Here is a 24736-nt window from a genome sequence, read left to right as displayed (position 1 = left end):
GATACAGACTGTACAGGCTCCTGTCAGGTATATATTATTGTAGATATAGACTGTACGGGCTCCTGTCAGGTATATATTATTGTAGATACAGACTGTACGGGCTCCTGTCAGGTATATATTGTAGATATAGACTGTACGGGCTCCTGTCAGGTATATATTATTGTAGATATAGACTGTACAGGCTCCTGTCAGGTATATATTATTGTAGATATAGACTGTACGGACTCCTGTCAGGTATATATTATTGTAGATACAGACTGTACGGGCTCCTGTCAGGTATATATTGTAGATATAGACTGTACGGGCTCCTGTCAGGTATATATTATTGTAGATATAGACTGTACAGGCTCCTGTCAGGTATATATTATTGTAGATACAGACTGTACGGGCTCCTGTCAGGTATATATTATTGTAGATATAGACTGTACGGGCTCCTGTCAGGTATATATTATTGTAGATACAGACTGTACGGGCTCCTGTCAGGTATATATTATTGTAGATATAGACTGTACGGGCTCCTGTCAGATATATATTATTGTAGATACAGACTGTACGGGATCCTGTCAGGTATATATTATTGTAGATATAGACTGTACAGGCTCCTGTCAGGTATATATTATTGTAGATACAGACTGTATGGGCTCCTGTCAGGTATATATTATTGTAGATATAGACTGTACGGGCTCCTGTCAGGTATATATTATTGTAGATATAGACTGTACGGGCTCCTGTCAGGTATATATTATTGTAGATACAGACTGTACGGGATCCTGTCAGGTATATATTATTGTAGATATAGACTGTACGGGCTCCTGTCAGGTATATATTATTGTATATACAGACTGTACGGGCTCCTGTCAGGTATATATTATTGTAGATATAGACTGTATGGGCTCCTGTCAGGTATATATTATTGTAGATATAGACTGTACGGGCTCCTGTCAGGTATATATTACTGTAGATATAGACTGTACGGACTCCTGTCAGGTATATATTATTGTAGATACAGACTGTACGGGCTCCTGTCAGGTATATATTATTGTAGATATAGACTGTACGGGCTCCTGTCAGGTATATATTATTGTAGATATAGACTGTACGGGCTCCTGTCAGGTATATATTATTGTATATACAGACTGTACGGGCTCCTGTCAGGTATATATTATTGTAGATATAGACTGTACGGGCTCCTGTCAGATATATATTATTGTAGATACAGACTGTACAGGCTCCTGTCAGGTATATATTATTGTAGATACAGACTGTACGGGCTCCTGTCAGGTATATATTATTGTAGATACAGACTGTACGGGCTCCTGTCAGGTATATATTATTGTAGATACAGACTGTACAGGCTCCTGTCAGGTATATATTATTGTAGATATAGACTGTACGGGCTCCTGTCAGGTATATATTATTGTAGATACAGACTGTACGGGCTCCTGTCAGGTATATATTATTGTAGATATAGACTGTACGGGCTCCTGTCAGGTATATATTATTGTAGATACAGACTGTACGGGCTCCTGTCAGGTATATATTATTGTAGATATAGACTGTACGGGCTCCTGTCAGATATATATTATTGTAGATACAGACTGTACGGGCTCCTGTCAGGTATATATTATTGTAGATACAGACTGTACGGGATCCTGTCAGGTATATATTATTGTAGATATAGACTGTACAGGCTCCTGTCAGGTATATATTATTGTAGATACAGACTGTATGGGCTCCTGTCAGGTATATATTATTGTAGATATAGACTGTACGGGCTCCTGTCAGGTATATATTATTGTAGATATAGACTGTACGGGCTCCTGTCAGGTATATATTATTGTAGATATAGACTGTACGGGCTCCTGTCAGGTATATATTATTGTATATACAGACTGTACGGGCTCCTGTCAGGTATATATTATTGTAGATATAGACTGTATGGGCTCCTGTCAGGTATATATTATTGTAGATATAGACTGTACGGGCTCCTGTCAGGTATATATTATTGTAGATACAGACTGTACAGGCTCCTGTCAGGTATATATTATTGTAGATATAGACTGTACAGGCTCCTGTCAGGTATATATTATTGTAGATATAGACTGTACGGGCTCCTGTCAGGCATATATTATTGTAGATATAGACTGTACGAGCTCCTGTCAGGTATATATTATTGTAGATATAGACTGTACGGGCTCCTGTCAGGTATATATTATTGTAGATACAGACTGTACGGGCTCCTGTCAGGTATATATTATTGTAGATACAGACTGTACGGGCTCCTGTCAGGTATATATTATTGTAGATACAGACTGTACGGGCTCCTGTCAGGTATATATTATTGTAGATACAGACTGTATGGGCTCCTGTCAGATATATATTATTGTAGATATAGACTGTACAGGCTCCTGTCAGGTATATATTATTGTAGATATAGACTGTACGAGCTCCTGTCAGGTATATATTATTGTAGATACAGACTGTACCGGCTCCTGTCAGGTATATATTATTGTAGATATAGACTGTACGGGCTCCTGTCAGGTATATATTATTGTAGATACAGACTGTATGGGCTCCTGTCAGGTATATATTATTGTAGATACAGACTGTACGGGCTCCTGTCAGGTATATATTATTGTAGATACAGACTGTACGGGCTCCTGTCAGGTATATATTATTGTAGATACAGACTGTACGGGCCCCTGTCAGGTATATATTATTGTAGATACAGACTGTACGGGCTCCTGTCAGGTATATATTATTGTAGATATAGACTGTACGGGCTCCTGTCAGGTATATATTACTGTAGATATACTGTAGACTGTACGGGCTCCTGTCAGGTATATATAAGTGATGATATCAGAATGTATGGGCCCCTGTCAGGGATATATTAGTGATGATATCAGAATGTATGGGCCCCTGTCAGGTATATATAAGTGATGATATCAGAATGTATGGGCTCCTATCAGGTATATATATATCATTGACGGTATCAGAATGTGTGGGCTCCTGTCAGGTGTATATTAGTGATAATATCAGAATGTATGGGCCTCTGTGAGGTATATATTACAGTAGTGATGATATCAGAATGTGTGGGCTCCTGTCAGGTATATATTAGTGATGGTATCAGAATGCATGGGCTCCTGTCAGGTATATATTAGTGATGATATCAGAATGTATGGGCTCCTGTCAGGTATATATTAGTGATGATATCAGAATGTATGGGCTCCTATCAGGTATATATATATCATTGACGGTATCAGAATGTGTGGGCTCCTGTCAGGTATATATTACTGTAGATATACTGTAGACTGTACGGGCTCCTGTCAGGTATATATAAGTGATGATATCAGAATGTATGGGCTCCTATCAGGTATATATATATCATTGACGGTATCAGAATGTGTGGGCTCCTGTCAGGTGTATATTAGTGATAATATCAGAATGTACGGGCTCCTGTCAGGTATATATTAGTGATGATATCAGAATGTGTGGGCTCCTGTCAGGTATATATTAGTGATGGTATCAGAATGCATGGGCTCCTGTCAGGTATATATTACTGATAATATCAGAATGTATGGGCCCTGTCAGGTATATATTAGTGATATCAGAATGTATGGGCCCTGTCAGGTATATATTAGTGATGATATCAGAATGTATGGGCTCCTGTCAGGTATATATTAGTGATGATATCAGAATGTATGGGCCCCGTCAGGTATATATTAGTGATGATATCAGAATGTATGGGCCCCTGTCAGGTATATATATTAGTGATGATATCAGAATGTATGGGCCCATGTCAGGTATATATTAGTGATGGTATCAGAATGCATGGGCCCCTGTCAGGTATATATTACTGATGATATCAGAATGTATGGGCCCATGTCAGGTATATATTAGTGATGGTATCAGAATGCATGGGCCCCTGTCAGGTATATATTACTGATAATATCAGAATGTATGGGCCCTGTCAGGTATATATATTAGTGATGATATCAGAATGTATGGGCCCATGTCAGGTATATATTAGTGATGGTATCAGAATGTATGGGCCCTGTCAGGTATATATATTACTGATAATATCAGAATGTATGGGCCCTGTCAGGTATATATTAGTGATATCAGAATGTATGGGCCCTGTCAGGTATATATTAGTGATGATATCAGAATGTATGGGCTCCTGTCAGGTATATATATTAGTGATGATATCAGAATGTATGGGCCCCGTCAGGTATATATATTAGTGATGATATCAGAATGTATGGGCCCCGTCAGGTATATATATTAGTGATGATATCAGAATGTATGGGCCCCTGTCAGGTATATATTATTGTAGATATAGACTGTATGGGCCCCTGTCAGGTATATATGCTGCGATTGTTCTCGTATGCTGATTTGGCATGAAAAAATAATCACAGATGTGATCTGCCCCATAGATTAACACTGGTCCGAGTGCCATGCGATGCTTTCTCACATAGCGCTCGTCCGTATTCTACGCTAGTGTGACCCCGGCCTTAAACTTATGAAGCGACACAGACCACCTGCAGTTCAGCCACCATCAATATTTAAATTACAAGTTTTTCACCATCCAAAAAAATGCTAATTTTAACCTAGTTCCATAGGTTTCTTAAAGGGAACCTGTCACCAGGTTTTCCCCATATATAGTACCACCAGCACCTATATGGCCTTATACACACCCTTCTAGAGTGCTGTACCGTATATACTCGCGTATAAGCCGAAATTTTTGGGGGCAGAAAGAGACCCTCTCGGCTTATACTCGAGTCATTGTCGGCGGGGAAGCGGCGGCTGTCACATACTCACCTGCTCCTGGCACGGTCCCTGCATGTCCGATGGTCTCCGGGCAGCTCTTCCTGTGTTCAGCGGTCACGTGGTTCTGCTCATTAATGAATATGGACGCATAATGGTTAAGGCTATGTGCGCACGTTGCAGATTTGCTTGAGGAAATGTCTGCATGGTTAGTGCGTCTCTTAGCAGAAAACGCAGTGGAAATTCTGTACTTTTTTATGCGGATTTGATGCGTTTCTGTAAATCGTGAGCGCTAAATAAAGATATATTAAAAAAAATAAAAATAAATAAAGGAATTTGATGCATTTCCTTATTCAAACTCTTCACGAGATACCCTCATTAATATTAACTAAAGACACACACACACCCATGTAGGAGCATTAACATAATTAACCTACATATGCTGTAAAAAAAAACAACTAACAAACCTGCGTGAAATGCAATAGGTTTATTTTTAAAAAAATAAAACCTGCATGGGCTCCCGCATAATTTTCATAACCAGCAGTGGGAAAGCTGACAGCTGATGTTACTATTCTGGAAAGGAGCCAATAACCATAAAGGTTCCCAGGCTATTAATATCAGCTCACAGCTGTTTGCTTAGCCTTTACTGGCTATTTTACAGGGGGACACAAAATATTGACATAAAATCCAACCAGCAAATGCTAGGCAGACAGCTGTAGGCTGATATTTATAGCCTGTGAAGAGGCCATGGATATTGGCAGCCCCACAGGCTAAAAACCATCAGCTCTCAGCCGTCGCAGAAATGGCGCATCTTATAGATGTGCCAATTCTGGCACTTAGCCTCGCTCTTCCCACTTGCCCTGTAGCAGAGGGGTTCATAATTGTGCGGTTGATGTCACCTTTTTATTGTCAAGTAACATCAAGCCCACAGGTTAGTAATGGAGAGGCATCTATCAGACATCTCTCCATTACTAAGCTGGCCTAATGTCACCTTACAATACAAAGGTGAAATTAACCCCTTATTACCCCATATGCCACCGCTACAGGGCAGTGAGAAGACAGAGGCTGAGTGCCAGAATTGGCGCATCTTACAGATGCACCTTTTCTGGGGTGGCAATAACCATGGTCCCTCTCTAGGCTATAATATCTGTCCTCAGTCACTGGCTTTCCCTCTGTGGCACAGAAAATTGTGCGGGAGCCCACGCCAGTTTTTTCAGTGAAAACATTATTAAATACATACAGGCCCCAAATTTCACACACACACACACAACTAACCGTATTAGTCACTGACCTATATAAGTCTAACTGTTCTGCAATGGTTTACTGTATGTAAACCATGTCTCCTATCCTGTCAGCCTCTGCAATGATTTAACAGAAGCCGACAAATTAACTATCAGCTATTCCGCCGTCCGTGTGATATATTATATATATACACATATACATATACACACACACACATACATACACACACACAGACAGTATAGACCAAATGTTTAGACACACCTCATTTAAAGATTTTTCTGTATTTTCATGACTATGAAAACTGTACATTCACACTGAAGGCATCAAAACTATGTGGAATTATATACTTAATAAAAGTGTAAGGCAACTGAAAATGTCTTATATTCTAGGTTTTTCAAAGTAGCCACCTTTTGCTTTGATGACTGCTTTGCACACTCTTGGCAGTCTCTTGATGAGCTTCAAGAGGTAGACACTGGGAATGGTCTTCCAACAATCTTGAAGGAGTTCCCAGAGATGCTTAGCACTTGTTGGCCCTTTTGCCTTCACTCTGTGGTCCAGCTCACCCCAAACCATCTCGATTGGGTTCAGGTCTGGTGACTGTGGTGGCCAGGTCATCTGGCGTAGCACCCCATCACTCTCCTTCTTGGTCAAATAGCCCTTACACAGCCTGGAGGTGTGTTTGGGGTCATTGTCCTGTTGAAAAATAAATGATGGTCCAACTAAAAGCAAACCGGATGGTATAGCATGTCGCTGCAAGATGCTGTGGTAGCCATGCTGGTTCAGTATGCCTTCAATTTTGAATAAATCCCCAACAGTGTCACCAGCAAAGCCCCCCACACCATCACACCTCCTCCTCCATGCTTCACGGTGGAAACCAGGCATTTAGAGTCCATCCGTTCACCTTTTCTGTGTACAAAGACACGGTGGTTGGAACCAAAGATCTAAAATTCGGACTCATCTGACCAAAGCACAGGTTTCCACTGGTCTAATGTCCATTCCTTGCGTTATTTAGCTCAAACAAGTCTCTTCTGCTTGTTGCCTGTCCTTAGCAGTGGTTTCCTAGCAGCTATTTTACCATGAAGGCCTGCTGCACAAAGTCTCCTCTTAAGGGCTTGTTTCCATTTGCGAGAAAGTTTATCCGAGTCACCAGCCTCAGAAATCGCAGGTTAACAGCAGCTCAGATTAGAGACCAGGTCAATGCCACACAGAGTTCTAGCAGCAGACACATCTCTACAACAACTGTTAGGGCTTGTTTCCATTTGCGAGAAACACGTCCGTATCTCGCATGTGGAAACCAAGCTGTAGCACCGGCACTCCAGAGCGGAGCATGCAGCCGCATAGGAACACATGGAGCTGCACGCTTTGCTCCAAAGTGCCGGCGCCACAGCTTGGTTTCCACATGCGAGATACGGATGTGTTTCTCGCAAATGGAAACAAGCCCTAACAGTTGTTGTAGAGATGTGTCTGCTGCTAGAACTCTGTGTGGCATTGACCTGGTCTCTAATCTGAGCTGCTGTTAACCTGCGATTTCTGAGGCTGGTGACTCGGATAAACTTATCCTCAGAAGCAGAGGTGACTCTTGGTATTCCTTTCCTGGGGCGGTCCTCATGTGAGCCAGTTTCTTAGTAGCGCTTGGTGGTTTTTGCCACTGCACTTGGGGACACTTTCAGTTTTCCCAATTTTTCGGACTGACTGATCTTCATTTCTTAAAGTAATGATGGCCACTCGTTTTTCTTTACTTAGAATTTGTATTATGGCAGGAAAAAAGCAGCTAACAGTCTATTCAGTAGGACTATCAGCTGTGTATCCACCAGACTTCTGCACAACACAACTGATGGTCCCAAACCCATTTATAAGGCAAGAAATCCCACTTATTAAACCTGACAGGGCACACCTGTGAAGTGAAAATCATTCCAAGTGACTACCTCTTGCAGCTCATAAAGAGAATGCCAAGAGTGTGCAAAGCAGTCAAAGAAAAAGGTGGCTACTTTGAAGAACCTAGAATATAAGACATAACAAAAAAGTGTGAAACTGAAATTAAGTATATAATTCCACCTGTGTTAATTCATAGTTTTGATGCCTTCAGTGTGAATATACAATTTTCAGTCATGAAATACAGAAAAATCTTTAAATGAGGTGTGTCCAAACTTTTGGTCTGTAGTGTATCTCTTTAGATTTTATATACACCTATACTGTGTGTATATGTCTATTCTATTGTAACCTGTCAGTGTGATTTTACTGTACACTGCACCTGAATTGTCGGCCTTTCAAAGGACACCGTTGCGTATTTCTCGCAAGTCACACTGAAGGCCCGTGTGGTGTGAGTTTTTCTTGCACAAATAGACTTTCATTGGCGAGTCTCGGCTGATATACGGTGCAAATCACAGCATACTGCAATTTCACTCGCACATATACGGCCGTGAAAAAAAAGTGTTGGGAGATTAACATTGGTTCGAGTGCTATGCGATTTTTTTCTCGCATAGCACTCGTCCGTATTCCTCTCTAGTGTGACTCCGGCCGGCCTTAAAGGGAAAATCATTCAAAATTTATATTTTTTAAAATTTGTAAAATTTCTGATTTTTTACAAAATAAATCAAAACATATCAACTCAAGTTTACCATTATCATAAAGCCTAATATAACACGAAAAAAAAAATTAATCTCAAAATCAATGGGATGTTGAAGCATTCCAGAGTTATTACTATATAAAGTGACACTGGTCAGATTTTAAAAAATTGGCCCCGCCACAAAGGGGCTAAGAGCTTGTACATGTGAACACTGTTTCAAAAGTGGCTTACCTGTCTCAGGCAGGTTTCACACCAGCGTTCGGCAGCATTCTTCCTCCATTAAGCCCCGCCCACTGCTGCGCCTCTTCCTTCAGCTCCGCCTAAGTCTGCATGCGTCCCCTATCTAACATTGGGTACGCAGGCATGCCTCATTTTGAAGATGCGCTGAACTGCGTCGAACGCAACATGTTGCATTTTATTGCAGTCGGCGCAGCGTTGAAACAACGCATGTGGAGGCATCCGCTTGGCCTGCGTACCCAATATTAAAGATAGGGTATGCAGGACGCATGCAGACGTAGGCGGAACTGAATGAAGAGTTGTGGCAGTGAGCAGGGCTAAGGCTACTTTCACACTAGTCAGTCGGTATGGGCAGTCGCAAACCGTCGGCCCGACGGACAGTGTGTTTTATGTAGAACAACGTGGGCAGCGGAGGCAGTTTTACAACGCATCCGGGGCCTATTGTGAGTTCCGGGGAGGAGGGGGCGGAGTTTCGGCCACGCATGCGCGGTCGAAAATGGCGGACTCGACGCACAAAAAAGTTACATGGAACTTTTTTTGTGCCGACGGTCCGCCAAAACACGACGCATCTGTCGCATGATGGATGCGACGTGTGGCAATCCGTCCCAATGTGTTGCTAATGAAAGTCTATGGAGAAAAAACGCATCATGCAGGCAACTTTGCAGGATGCGTTTTTTCTCCAAAATGACGCATTGAGACGTACAGCAAGCGACGTTAGTGTGAAAGTAGCCTTAACGGAGGAAGAAGGCTGCCATCCGCAGCCCTGCCGAACGCTGGTGTGAAACCAGCCTAAGGCTGTTATTATAGCACCTACCATGTGTTACACAGATACATCATGGGCTTGTCCTGCCCTACGCATGAAATGAAAGGCGAAAATACAATGTGGAGACTTCATCAGAGTAATGTTTTATTTACATTCAGAACTGGTTTAAGAGGAACAAATGACCATTTCCCACAGAAATCTCAGACTTTTACTTATAGAAATACTGGATAAATATCATTTTACCATTAGATATAGAAACATTTCCAATTTTATAAAACTGCATTTTTTTGCATTGAATAACTTTATGCCTTTGCTTGTTTCATTTTATGCATTTCTAAAGTATTGTAAAACTGTAGTATGCTGTTGGTGCATGCGGGTTGGACTGTCGGTTTGGTATGTGGCTCTGTTACCCCCAGGCCTGCCTCCGATGTCTGAGGTTTCGGTGTCCCAGACCAGAGATCGTAATACCGGCCTTGAATTGTGAAGGACACGGCAGCCGACCCTGAGAAACATCCAAGGTGGGAACGCCCCATCATGTCGAAGAGAGTCTGCTAGATCCAGGCCTAGCAGACCAGTGCTGGTGGGTTCATGGATGCCAGGAGGGGGTTGGCCTAAAGGAAGGTCTCATCTTTTCCTGGCGGGTCGGAGAGTTGTCCCGTCGGTTTTTTGGACAGAACATTTCCAAAACAACCAAAATTGAACAGCAGATGTCTTGGGAGGCAGACTTTAGTCCTCTGTTGCAGAAGCGAAGTACTCTTAAACTGATAGGTGCAGAGTAGGACACACTAGAAAGTTGGTGTGCATGATTGTTCAGGGCACTGGCGGTGTGGACCGGCCACCAGAGAAGGCCTAGACCGAAGCCTGGATATTTTAAGAGCAGGGTCACAGGAGCCTCTGGAAAACATGGAGGCTGCATGAATAGGAAGGTTTCCCCAGAAGATGTCCATATTGCTCAGGGGCAAACTAGGACATACTTGTCCTGTCCTTTCCATTTTTTTTTTTTTTTTTTTTTTTTTTTTTTTAAAGTAGCCCCCTCACTGCCTGGTAGGATATACCTGTCCTGAAGGTCACACATCATTCTTCACAGACCGATGATGAAGATGGGCATGGAATAACCTGGACGCAGACCTTTCGGCGGCTGGCACATAACGGATTAGTCTTCCCTCCCTACTCTATCTGGCTCTGGGGGGGCCAGAGGGTAGGGGGATTCGTGGCATGGACCGTCCTCTGGGGAACCACAAACACTTTTGATGTGTTAGGGCCTTGCCTCGTAGACCACAGATGATATGGTAGTGACAATTCTAGGTGGGAGATTAGAGTGACAATTCCACTGTCGCCCTCAAAAGCCGTATCTGAAAAAAAAAAAAAGAAAAAAAAAAGAAAAAGGAAAATCGTTAATAAAAAACCCCCCCCAAAACCTAAGTCAGAACTGAGCTGGGTGGTCCAGACCCATGTCTGCCTCCTACTGACATTAAGCTAAAAAGGATTAGCTTCGTGCCAGTTGGTGGTGTGGCCTACTCTACAGGGAAATACCTTTTTTTTTTGCATAGCATAAGCAGCATACACTCATATTTTTTTTTGTGTACCCCAATGAAGCATTACCCCGGCCCCCCCCCACATCAACCAGATGGCCACACAGCATAACCTCGCTCCCCCAGTCAGGAACATCCACCTCACATTAACCAGCGGACCCCACAGGATAAATCCAAAGCCCACCAGACATTCCCTCCCCTCAAGCGTAAATCCAAATATGGCGCCCCCTGCCCCAACCATAAATCCCATCAGACACCCCCTCCAATCGAACGCCACCCCAGCTTAAACTCTCATCGGACGTCCAACCCCCACAAACCCCCATCGGACGTCCAACCCCCATCGGACGTCCAACCCCCACAAACCACCATCGGACGTCCAACCCCCACCGGACGCGGAACCCCCCACCCAGCAAACCCCCAGATGCAGACCCCCCACCCCGCACAAACCCCCATCACACGTGGACCCCCCCCTCCCGAGCACAAACCCCCATCGGACGTGGACCCCCCCACTCAGCACACACCCCCTTCGGATGTCCAACCCCCACAAACCCCCATCGGACATCCAACACCCATCGGACGTGGACCCCCCCACCCAGCACACACCCCCTTCGATGTCCACCCCCCACCCAGCTTAAACCCTCTTCAGCCCCCCCCCCCCAAACCCAACCCATAAGCAGGTCGCCCCCAATAAAAGGGATCCCCCAGTAAGCAGCAGGTCACCCCCCAATAAAAGGGTTCCATCTGTAAGCAGCAGGTCATCCCCAAATCCCACCACGGGATCCCCCCAATAGCCAGCAGCAGGTCGCCTCCCCACATTCCACGACAAGCAGGTCGCCTCCCCACATTCAACGACAAGCAGGTCGCCTCCCCACATTCAACGACAAGCAGGTCGCCTCCCCACATTCAACGACAAGCAGGTCGCCTCCCCACATTCAACGACAAGCAGGTCGCCTCCCCACATTCAACGACAAGCAGGTCGCCTCCCCACATTCAACGACAAGCAGGTCGCCTCCCCACATTCAACGACAAGCAGGTCGCCTCCCCACATTCAACGACAAGCAGGTCGCCTCCCCACATTCAACGACAAGCAGGTCGCCTCCCCACATTCAACGACAAGCAGGTCGCCTCCCCACATTCAACGACAAGCAGGTCGCCTCCCCACATTCAACGACAAGCAGGTCGCCTCCCCACATTCAACGACAAGCAGGTCGCCCTCAAATCTCACCACAGGGGTCCCCCAAATAGCCTGCAGCAGGTCACCCCTCACATGCAGGTCGCCTCCCCACATCCCACCACAAGCAGGTCACCCCCGCATCCCACCACAGGGGTCCCCCAATAGCTTGCAGCAGGTCTCCCCCCACATCCACCACAAGGGTCCCCCCCAATAGACAGCAGGTCACGCCCTCCCAAAACCCGACCACAAGCATGTCGCCCTCATACCCCATCACCAGGGTCTCCCCAATAGCCAGCAGCAGGTCGCCCCCACTAAAAGGGGTCCACCCCGTAAGCAGCACGTCACCTCCAAACCCCACCACAGGGGTCCCCAACAATAGCCAGCAGGTCACCCCCAAACCCCACCACAGGGGCCCATCAATAGCCATCAGCAGGTCACCCCTCCACAAGCAGGTCGCCCCCACTAAAAGGGGTCCCGCAACAAGCAGGTCGCCTCCCCAAACCCAACCATAAGCAGGTCACCCTCACTAAAAGGGGTCCCCCGCATGCAGGTCGCCCCCAAATCACACCACAGGGGTCACCCCAATAGCCAGCAGCAGGTCTCCCACCCCAAACAAGTCTCCCCATAAGCAGGTCACCCCTAAATCCCACCACAGGGGTCCCCCCAATTGCCAGCAGCAGGTCCCCCCCCCACAAGCAGGTCACCCCCCCACTAAAATGGGTCACCCCCAATTGCATGCAGCAGGTCGCCCCCCCCCCCCACAAGCAGGTCAGGGGTCCCCCAATAGCCTGCAGCCCCCCTCACAAAAGCAGGTTGCCTACCACAGAAGTCCACCACAACAGCCAGCAGCAGTCCCCCCCCACAAAATCCCACAATAGCAAGCAGCAGCAGGTCCCCCCAAAAGCCCACCACAGGGGTCCCCCACAATAGCCAGCAGCAGCGGAGCCTCCCAAAATCCCACCGCAGGAGTCCCCCACAATAGCCAGCAGCAGCAGAGCCCCCCAAAATCCCACCGCAGAGGTCCCCCACAATAGCCAGCAGCAGCGGAGCCCCCCAAAATCCCACAGCAGGGATCCCCCACAATAGCCATCAGCAGCGGAGCCCACCAAAATCCCACCACAGGGATCCCCCACAATAGCCATCAGCAGCGGAGCCCACCAAAATCCCACCACAGGGGTCCCCCACAATAGCCATCAGCAGCGGAGCCCACCAAAACCCCACCACAGGGGTCCCCCACAATAGCCAGCAGCAGCGGAGCCCACCAAAACCCCACCACAGGGGTCCCCCACAATAGCCAGCAGCAGCGGAGCCCACCAAAACCACACCACAGGGGTCCCCCACAATAGCCAGCAGCGGAACCCCCCAAAACCACACCACAGGGGTCCCCACAATAGCCAGCAGCAGCGGAGCCCCCCAAAACCACACCACAGGGGTCCCCCACAATAGCCAGCAGCAGCGGAGCCCCCCAAAACCACACTGCAGGGGTCCCCCACAATAGCCAGCAGCAGCGGAGCCCCCAAAATGCCACCGCAGGGGTCCCCCACAATAGCCAGCAGCAGCGGAGCCCCCCAAAATCCCACAGCAGGGATCCCCCACAATAGCCAGCAGCAGCGGAGCCCACCAAAATCCCACCACAGGGGTCCCCCACAATAGCCAGCAGCAGCGGAGCCCACCAAAACCACACCACAGGGGTCCCCCCACAATAGCCAGCAGCAGCGGAGCCCCCCAAAACCACACCGCAGCGGTCCCCCACAATAGCCAGCAGCAGCGGAGCACACCAAAACCCCACCACAGGGGTCCCCCACAATAGCCAGCAGCAGCGGAGCCCACCAAAACCCCACCACAGGGGTCCCCCACAATAGCCAGCAGCGGAACCCCCCAAAACCACACCACAGGGGTCCCCCACAATAGCCAGCAGCAGCGGAGCCCACCAAAATCCCACCGCAGGGGTCCCCCACAATAGCCAGCAGCAGCGGAGCCCACCAAAATCCCACCACAGGGGTCCCCCACAATAGCCAGCAGCAGCAGAGCCCACCAAAACTGCAGCGGTCCCCCACAATAGCCAGCAGCAGCGGAGCCCCCCAAAACCACACCGCAGCGGTCCCCCACAATAGCCAGCAGCAGCGGAGCCCCCCAAAATCCCACCGCAGGGATCCCCCACAATAGCCAGCAGCAGAGCCCCCCAAAATCCCACCACAGGGGTCCCCCACAATAGCCAGCAGCAGCAGAGCCCCCCAAAATCCCACCACAGGGGTCCCCCACAATAGCCAGCAGCAGCGGAGCCCCCCAAAATCCCACCGCAGGGATCCCCCACAATAGCCAGCAGCAGCAGAGCCCCCCAAAATCCTACTGCAGGGATCCCCCACAATAGCTAGCAGCAGCGGAGGCCCCCCACAATAGCCAGCAGCAGCGGAGCCCCCAAAATCCCACCGCAGGGAACCCCCACAATAGCCAGCAGCGGAGCCCCCCAAAATCCTACAACAGCGGTCCCCCACAATAGCCAGCAGCAGCGGAGCCCCCCAAAATCCCACCGCAGGGAACCCCCACAATAGCCAGCAGCAGCGGAGCCCCCCAAAACCACACCACAGGGGTCCCCCACAATAGCCAGCAACACCCCCCAAAATCCCACCACGGGTCACTCCCCACACAGACAAGTAGGTCGACCACCACAGGGCCTCCCCCCAATAGCGAATAGCGATCGGCAAGTAGCATTTTTCACCCTGAAACCACTGACCTCCATGGCGTCCACAAGCTGTCATCATGCTGCTTTCCTTTGCCGCCTTGGAGAACACGCCCCCTCCCGATAGGACACGCCCCCGGAAATGACGTCACACCTGGAAGGAGCCCATACACTCTAGCATCTACCCTTTCTTTGCCCCCACACAGTGTAATGCCCCTTATGTATAATACCCCTGTGACAGGATCACTGGCGCTGTCTGTGAGGGGAGAGATGTGTCATGGAGATTGCTTTCCTCCGTGATCTAGAAACCCATAAGTTTCTCTTCAGCATTCTTTGTGCTGAAGGAGTTAAGCTGCCATGTTATGGGTGGGTTTTTAGGTGAGTAGGTAAGAGATGGGCAGGATGCCCACTCCCCATATCTCCGCCTCAAGGGTGTGGCTGGGGAAATAAGGCTACGTGCACACGCTGCGGATTTTGCTGCAGATTTTTCCACTGCGGAATTGGAAAATCCGCAGTGCAAATTCACTGCGGTTTTCGCTGCGGATTTTCGTGCGGTTTCTTCTGCGGATTCCTCTGCGGGTTTTCAACAGCACTTTCCTATTGGTGCATGTTGAAAACCGCTGCAGAATCCGCAGAAGGAAGTGACATGGTCCTTCTTTTTTTCCCGCAGCAATTCCGCGCGGATTTTTCTGCATCGTGGGCACTGCGGTTTTGGTTTTCCATTCGGTTACATGGTACTGTACACTGCATGGAAAACTGCTGCGGATCCGCAGCGTCAAATCCGCAGCAAAGACCGCAGCGTGTGCACATACCCTAAATGTCCAGCAGCTTTTTTTCCTCTGGCTGTGTTGTGTGGAGGCAAGGAAGTCTCCATACTGAAGCTCCTGTGAGAGCTGCCACATGTGTTGTCCCAGAAGCTCTGGGCAGGACTTTGTATGAGCTGTTTATTTTTTCTTTGGAGCCAGAAAGGCTGTTTTTCTGTTACCATTTTGGGCTTTGGGATCATGATGCTATAAACCACCCAGAACCCCATGTGTGCCTGTGTCTACCTTGAGGAGCAGCTAAGTGAGCCGACCTTCCACACCTCCCCCACACAGTATAATGCTCCCACAGTACCACCATCCCCCCACATAGTATAATGTTCCCACAGTGCCGCCATCCCACCACACACAGTGTAATGTTCCCACAGTGCCGCCATCCTCCACATAGTGTAATTTTCCCATAGTGCCACCATCCCCCACACACAGTGTAATGTTCCCACAGTGCCGCCATCCTCCACATAGTGTAATTTTCCCATAGTACTGTTATACCTCCACACAGCATAATGTTCCCACAGTACCACCATCCCCCACACACAGTGTAATGTTCCCACAGTGCCGCCATCCTCCACATAGTGTAATTTTCCCATAGTGCCACCATCCCCCACACACAGTGTAATGTTCCCACAGTGCCGCCATCCTCCACATAGTGTAATTTTCCCATAGTACTGTTATACCTCCACACAGCATAATGTTCCCACAGTACCACCATCCCACCACACAGTATAATGTTCCCACAGTACCTCCATCCCCCACACAGTGTAATGTTTCCACAGTACTGCCATTCCCCCCCACAGTATACAGTAATCTTCTCACAGTATCGTCATTACCTCCGCACAGTATAATAGTCTCACAATACTACCTTTCTCCCACACACAGAATAACCTTCCAGTACCACCATTCCACCATGCACAGTATAATGCTCCCACAGTACTGTCATTTCCCCCACACTGTATACTGTCCTCATAGTACTGCTATCCCCCTACACACCGTACAGTGCTACCAAAGTACCATCATCCCCCCCATACACAGTATAATGTTCCCACAGTGCCGCAGTCCCCTCCATACTGAGTGGTGGTCCTTACTTTGTGTAGCAGGCTGTGGTGGCCATAATAGTGTATGAGGTGCTGTTTGGACCATCATATTGTGGGGTCCATCATAGTGTGTAGGAGACATACTGAGTTACCTGGGTCTACAGGGGAAAAATGTTCTGTTGATGAGTCTGACAGGGATTAGTAAGAAATACAGACTTTTGGTCTATCTAGTTGCAGACTTAAATTAACAAAGGCAGCATGCGGTCTGCAGAGTCGGGAGATATGACTCCGCCACATATATATATATATGATATATCTTTTTCCTTTAAGTTAGGGGGCCCAATTATATCTATTGCTGTGGGACCTGTGATTTCTATCTACTCCACTGTGTATAGGATAATAAAGTTGTTATGGACCTGTCTTAACTAACATTGTGCAGTGACTCTGTGTTCCTTATAGTGATGGATATTTCTTGTCGCAAAAACTGTGTTAAAGGAAGGGACTTCCTCCACAAAATCACTAAAACTTATAGTACCAAATGGAGGAACCCTCCTTGCACCTCTATTGAGGTCCAATATTAACTATTAATGCCAAACTTGACTATTAACCCTCAGTCACATACAATAGGCCTGACAGGCACATCTCTTTTACTTTCATTTCTCCTTCCTCACCAGATTGTGAGGAAATCCCCTCCCTCCAGGTAGTCTCCTGTCTCTAGCAGCTCTGTGAAACCTCATACCACAGTTGGATTGCAGAGCTTCAGGAGGACAGATATACCGTATTTTTCGGACTATAAGACGCACCGGACCATAAGGCGCACCCCAAATTTGGGGTGAAAATTGCAGAAAAAAAGATTTTTTATAAGATGGGGGTCCGTCTTATTGTCCGAATTTACAGTATCTTACCTGAGGGCTGGCGGTGGCAGAGCAGGGTCACAGGAGGCATGGTGTCGGCAGAGGTGGGGTGATGCGGTACGGCGTGCACCTGAGCAGGGACCCTTCCTGCTTAGGTGGGCGACGCCACGGCCTGGTGTCCATGGGAGGGTTGCAGCAGTGGTAACCGGCAGAGGTGCTGGGATGAGGAGGTGCTGGGATGAGGAGGTGCTGGGATGACAAGGCGCAGTGAGAGGTATGGCGTCAGAGGGGTCCCTTTCCCCGGTGAGGTGATGCAGCAGCCCGGTAAGCAGCAGAGCCGGGTGAATCCTGTTGTTAGCGGTGGTGGCGGCCATCTTTCCGAGGCCGTGCGTGCGCAGATGAAGCGCTCTGCTTCCCGGGGCTTCAGGAAAATGGCCGCGGGAGGCCGCGCGTGCGCAGATGGAGATCGCGGCTGCCATTTTCCTGAAGCCCCGGGAAGCAGAGCACTCCATCTGCGCATGCGCGGCCTCCGGAAGATGGACCGGAAGGGACCCCGCTCACTGCGCCTCCTCATCCCCGCACGTCTGCCGCCGCACCTCTGCCACCGCACCTCTGCCGCCACGGTAAGCCTGCATTGCGACTATTAGACGCACCCCCCATTTTCCCCCCTTTTTTTGGGGGGAAAAAGTGCGTCTTGTAGTACGAAAAATACGGTAACTGCGCTAATCTCTCAGGCTCATTGTATGTGAACACGTCACACTCAATAAGCTTGGTATTTTATGTTTTTATTCATCACAATTGTTTATTTAGCTTGTTTTATGAATGTATAGCACAAAGTGTGAGGATATTTCATAGAGATAAGGCAGATTAAATAAGAAAGTGTGCTGCTCAGGCATATTCAGTAGATTCCGCCCAGAAGATGATAGTGAAAATTCACCACCTGTACCACCTCCCAAAAGAAGGAGATGCACCACCTGTACCACGGAAAGCGGAATCAGAAGGCTTTCTAATTATGAATGTCACAAATGTCATAATGCAATCTGCCTGACACATGCAAAAATGATGTGTAATTCTTGCTCTTTGCTCTGCAAGTGTAATTTTTCTGGGGAAACTTCAGGATCTAATTCTGATTGAATATGTGTTTAATAGTACTTATGGTACCTTAAAATTAAGTTTGTTTCCATAAATTTTCTTTGTAGAGTTTTTTGACAGAGTCGAACTGGGGACTATTTGGCGGGAGTTTTGAATGTTTGTATTTCAGAGTTATTAGTTTTATGTTAAGTAAATGTTTTTTTTTGCACCTGATTATGTGTAGTCTCTTTTATTACATCCCTATGAAGGTCACTGATCACTTTTAGAGCACTGAAATTGCAAACATTAGATATTATAGGTATTTTTCTAGCCTGCGCCTGACAGTCACATTGTATGTGAACTCGTTAGAACCGATATTGTATGTGACGGAGGGTTAATAATTAATATCCACTTAATCTTAATGTGCCTCAACGTTATCTTATCCTTATACTATATACTAACTGAGAATGAATAACCAATATCCCACACTGATGTATACAACCTCAATAACAACATAAATTCAACAAATTCTCCATCTGGGAGGGAGAAAAACCGAGGTATCCACAAGATAATAATATGTACAATATTTTATTAGAAAAAAATACATTAAAATTTGATTTAGCAGTGGATTCAATCAATACAGAGGGAATCTAAATTATAAACAAGCAGAAATGAAAAATGCAGACACTGCATGGCACCGGAGCTATATGAATATTTCAATACAATTATGATCTACTATACCCCAATATAATAATTACAATAATCTCGTTTCTCAATGCAAGCAATACGCATTTGCATATTTCCCATTAGGGATGGGGGCAATGTTCTGGATCACTGCGTTGAGAAACACGTGATGGTGTCTCCGCGGTGTTGGATGTTTTGATCTCCCTGAGGTCATTCACCCTTATGTTTATAGTCTTTTCACTAGGCACTGCTAATAGCCAGTTTCCTACTCCACACTGATTAGGGGCAAATACCCCGAAACAGCTGTTTGTGGATGGATACCATGTTTTGGTATAGGTGGTTTTCCTTTATTGGATGCTGCCCATCCCGTGGTTGTTCCTTCCCGGGGAAAGACCTGGCTATTCGTTACTTGCATTGAGAAACACGTGATGGTGTCTCCGCAGCTTTTCTACATGCATTTATATATATATATATATATACAAATATATGAATATTACAACTCTGATACAGTATTAGCACTCCAGTATACAGTGATATCCCAACAATATCACACAGTAATAACCCACAATAACCAGTAATATCGCAACAATATCAAACAATATAAAAAACCCACAATTAACTGCTCGATTACCTAAATCACACATACAATATCAGTCCTCCCAATCTATAGCTTATTAACCCTAAGGCCTAAGAGGTTACAGGGCTTAGAAAGAAAAGGGGATACAGAGAATACTTAAAGGGACTCTGTCACCTGAATTTGGAGGGAACAATTTTCAGCCATAGAGGCGGGGTTTTCGGGTGTTTGATTCACCCTTTCCTTACCCGCTGGCTGCATGCTGGCTGCAATATTGGATTGAAGTTCATTCTCTGTCTTCCGTAGTATATGCCTGCACAAGGCAATCTTGCCTTACGCAGGCGTGTACTATGGAGGACAGAGAATGAACTTCAATCCAATATTGCAGCCAGCGGGTAAGGAAAGGGTGAATCAAACACCCGAAAAACCCGCCCCTATGGCTGAAAATTGTTTCCTCTAAATTCAGGTGACAGAGTCCCTTTAAGCCACCATGTACGTCCATGATCGTCCCAGGAAAAACAGCAAGGCAAAAAGAGCCAGAGCACATGTGTCTTGTGCCTTTTATGTCCAGCCCCAGGTGTGTGGGGATGAGGTCACCAGTCTATTGTCCACTGGCAAAGGTGCATTCCCTAAGTCCTAAATGAAACCTGATATACCAGCTTGAGGAGGGGGCTACTGAGCACATCTGGGGGAATTATATATCACTAAACACATCTCTACATAAAGATATACATTTTGGAGCACTTCCCTTCTACAAACTGTGATTATTTTTTACTTTAAACCTTTTTAAACCTTTTCTTATTCAAATAATTTTATTATAACTTTGAAATTTAATATTAGCATGTGGAGTCAGCTCACAAGGGAATAGGGGAAGGAGAGGGAGGGAGGTAGGAGGGTGGGTTTGGGGAAAGGTGAGAACAACATTGTGGACACGCTGTCCATTTTAAACAAAATTTGATAATGATTAACAATTGTTTAACAGATTAACATATAGTAACATATAATAGCATATAATAATAGCATATAGCATATAATAAATCGTAATATCCTCACAGGTATGTAGAAGCCATCATCTTTCCTTTAAGGCGATAGGTTGGAGTTTACCTCAACCCATTTCTTCCATTTCCTATCATGTTTCGTATAGTAATTATTTGCTATTGCGAAGTTTTCTTCGTATGTCTTGTGTAAGTTAATTTGGTCTATAATTTCAGTAAAAGCCGGTAAAATCGGATTCTTCCAATGGAAAGCTATGATTTGTTTGACCACAAGGCAGATATGGATGATAAGAGATCTCACATTTGTGTCTATTTTTTCCCAGTTCAGGGACAACAAGGCCATTGCAGGGGTAACTATAATATTACCTGTTAATAATTTGTTAATTAATTTTATGGCTTGCCTCCATAAGGGTTTTACTCGGGGGCATGACCAAAACACATGTAGCAAACTTCCACGCTCTCCACATTCTCTCCAGCATAATGGAGATCCTCCTGACGGCAGATGAGAAAGGCGAGCCGGAGTGTAGTACCATCTTGTTATTATTTTATAGTAGGCCTCTTTCAGTGTCATGCAGATGTTTGATGCATAAGTAAAGTGGATTGCATTTTCCCACTGTTCTGGAGTGAACGTTACATTCAGATCCCCTTCCCATTTTATCATATGAGCTAACTTATTAAATTGTGTGTCATTGTTAAACCACCGATATATTTGCTTGTTACTCCAAAATAAATTGTGTGTGGGGTTTTTTAGTGAATTAATAATTGCTTCAGATATTTTTGGTTTGTTTGTAATGAATTTTTGAGCTTGGTCCTTTAGTACCATGTAAGGGAAAAAGGCTGAGGAGGGTATTTTAAATTTTTGTTTAATAGAGCTGAAGGTGAGAAATTTAACCCCATCATGGATATCATTTAATTTTTGAATCCCATTGTCTCTCCATATGGGGGAGGGGTTAATATTTTGTGTAAGCATGATAATCTCTATAGGGGTATTTTGGAGGAGGACTTTCCTGTTGGAGCCTCTCTTTCGTTTGGACAATTTATTCCAGGCATATATAATGGGAGAAAAGATAGGGTGATGGGCGTAGGCCTTATAAGGTCTGTTGAGAATATGGTCAAAACCATAGGAAATCTCCCAAAGAATTGGTTTAAGTTCAATTTCAAGGTCAAGCCAATTCGGAGGATCTTCTTTCATGAACCAATACTGGCTTTGTTTTATTAAATTCGATAGATATAAAGCTGTAATGTTTGGTAAGCCTATGCCCCCAAATTCCTTGCATTTATATAGAATGTTTGTGGAAATGCGGGCCCTTTTTTTTTATTCCAAATAAACGTATTTATTGTTGATTGGAAGCTAGTCAGGTAGGAAGTGTTGATTTTTAGGGGAAGTGTTCTCAGTATATAAGAGATTTTTGGGACGATAAAAATTTTAGTTGCCAATACTCTGCCCCACCATGAGAGGTCTTTAGTACCGAGGAAACTGAGGTCTTTGTTTATATTTTCCAAGAGTTTGTTCAAGTTTTTCTTCATTAATGTGTCTAAGTTTTTTGAAATGATTGTACCTAGATAGTCTAGGTCTCCTTCCGACCAACTGAATGAAACTATATCTTTTATTTTCTTTGTTTCTAATTCCATCAAGTAAAATGGCAATATTTTGGATTTATTTTCGTTTATCTTAAAAAAGGTAATAGTTGAAAAAAATTGAAGGGTTTTTTGTAGCTCCGAAACTGATTCATAGGGGTCCGTCAGGGTAAACATCATGTCGTCGGCAAAGAGCCCTATCTTATAATGGCGTGTTCGCGTTTGTAGACCTTTTATGGAATTATTTTGCCTAATTGATTGCGCCAGTGGTTCCATTGATAAAATAAAAAGCAACGGAGATAAAGGTCACCCTTGTCGTGTACCATTTGAAATGTTAAATGGTGTAGAGGAGTAATTGTTTGCATAAATTTTGGCTGTTGGTTTTGAATAGAGTGCCATTACGCTGTTGATATATTTTTCATTAAACCCAAATTTTTGAAGTACTGATGTTAAATAAAGCCAATTTAATCGGTCAAAAGCCTTTTCGGCGTCTAGAGTAATAATTACAGATGGCACTTTAGAGGAATGAATCAATTTAATTGAGTTGATAAGTCTTCTAGTACCATCTGGCGCTTGACGACCTGTTATAAAACGCATTTGGTCCCCATGAACCAATAACGGCAAATAGGATTTGAGCCTATTTGCAATTAGTTTGGAGTAAATTTTCAGATCTGTATTGATTAAGGAAATTGGCCTGTAATTATTAACAAGGGTTAAGTCCGAATTGTGTTTGGGAATTAAAATAATTGTCGATTCTAACATTTCTGCTGGGAATTTACCTGAGGAACTAGCTATATTAAAAAGGTTTTGTAGATGTGGGGAGAGTAATTTGGTGAAGGTTTTATAATATTCGTTTCCGAAACCATTTGGGACTGGCGATTTAAAGTCCTTGAGTTGGAGGATAGTTTTTTCGATTTCTTCTTGGGAGAATGAGGAAGTTAGGTTTTCTAAATCGTCGTGGGTCAATTTTGGAAGGCTAATTGAGGTCAAGAATTTTTCATTGTCAGAAATATTGGGAAGTGGGGTGGAGGGTTGGGAATGTAAATAATACAATTTGCTGTAATAATCTGCGAAGGAGTTGGCTATATCTTGGGGATGAGATACCGTTGTACCATTTTTTGTTTGTATTTTGGTGATCCTGTTTACTTGTCTTATCTTTTTTATTCTATTAGTCATGTATCGCGTTGGCTTATTAATTGAGGAATACTGCTTCATTTTGGAAATTTTGACCATGGTGTGGTATGATGAAAAAATGATTTTCTTGAGCTCCTGCCTGAGTTTTAGTAGCTCTGTTTTAATTTGAGTAGATGGGGGGTTTGAATTTAGTTGTTCGCTTTCCTTATCTTTTATTTTATTTTGAATATCCTCAATCTGGATCCTAAACATTCTTTTCCTTTTTGCAGAGATTTGGATCATGATGCCCCTTATGACCGCTTTATGGGCGCACCAATGGGTGAATGGGGTTGTTTCGGTAGGTGAATTCTCTGTGAAATAATTTGTTAGTGATTTTTCTATTATTGATCTATGATCAGGGTGGTGTAATAGGTTAGCGTCACATTTCCATAGTGGATTCTTATTAATCGTGTGGTCAGTTTGAATTTCCGCTGAAACTGGGGAGTGGTCCGAGAAGGTTTTCCTTTCTATAGTAATTCTATGGATCTTGGGGAGTGTAAAGATATCTGACAGGATTAAGTCAATTCGTGACGCTGATTGATGAGGGTCAGAGAAATGGGAGAAATCAATTGAAGTGGAGTTTAGGCACCGAAAGATGTCAAATAATTCATTTTGATGTATCCAATTGTCTAAAGTGTGTGGTCTGTATCTGTTTGGGTTGGAGGAATCCATATTTGCATTCGGAACCATATTAAAGTCTCCCAACCAAATCATGGCACCTCTCTTGACTGATATGACTTTTTTATTTACTTTGTTCAGGAAACCTATTTGACCCGTGTTGGGGGCGTAGATATTAACGATTGTGCAAATCTGGTTATTCAGAGAACAAACAAGAATATGAAATCTCCCTTTAGCATCTTTGATCTCCTCTAGAAATTCAAATGAGATAGTTCCTTTGATGATGGTGACCACGCCAGCTTTCTTTTTTGTGTTGTCAGACTTGTAGATATGTGGGAAGTTTTTATGCGAAAATTTTGGGTTGTCTGTTTGTTTA

At 45.1% G+C, this 24736-nt stretch overlaps 1 protein-coding gene and 1 long non-coding RNA gene across 4 annotated transcripts in view; one reads left to right on the top strand and one right to left on the bottom strand.

Moving 5' to 3' along the window:
• Window positions 1-24736, top strand: part of LOC143768020 (uncharacterized) — a 72456-nt gene that overhangs the window by 2411 nt on the left and 45309 nt on the right. For 2 of the 3 annotated variants that reach the window (XM_077256662.1, XM_077256664.1), the window contains exons 1-2: window positions 21008-21341; window positions 23973-24040. The exons of the other annotated variant lie outside the window; for it this stretch is intronic. In XM_077256662.1, the coding sequence (XP_077112777.1) occupies window positions 21236-21341; window positions 23973-24040 (174 nt within the window). In that variant the 5' untranslated portion in view covers window positions 21008-21235. Of the gene's footprint in view, window positions 1-21007; window positions 21342-23972; window positions 24041-24736 lie in introns of those variants that run through there. 3 annotated transcript variants of the gene reach the window in all.
• On the bottom strand, window positions 9696-15152 carry LOC143766713 (uncharacterized). The gene is made up of 2 exons (XR_013213622.1): window positions 15016-15152; window positions 9696-10927 (listed from the first exon to the last, which is right to left on the bottom strand). It is a non-coding gene; the product is annotated as an uncharacterized LOC143766713 (long non-coding RNA).

The sequence above is a fragment of the Ranitomeya variabilis genome, chromosome 4 (genome assembly GCF_051348905.1).
Source record: "Ranitomeya variabilis isolate aRanVar5 chromosome 4, aRanVar5.hap1, whole genome shotgun sequence".
Lineage (NCBI taxonomy): Eukaryota > Metazoa > Chordata > Amphibia > Anura > Dendrobatidae > Ranitomeya > Ranitomeya variabilis.
The sequence above is the reverse complement of the archived record's forward strand: the minus strand, read 5'-3'. Positions and strand labels throughout refer to the sequence as shown.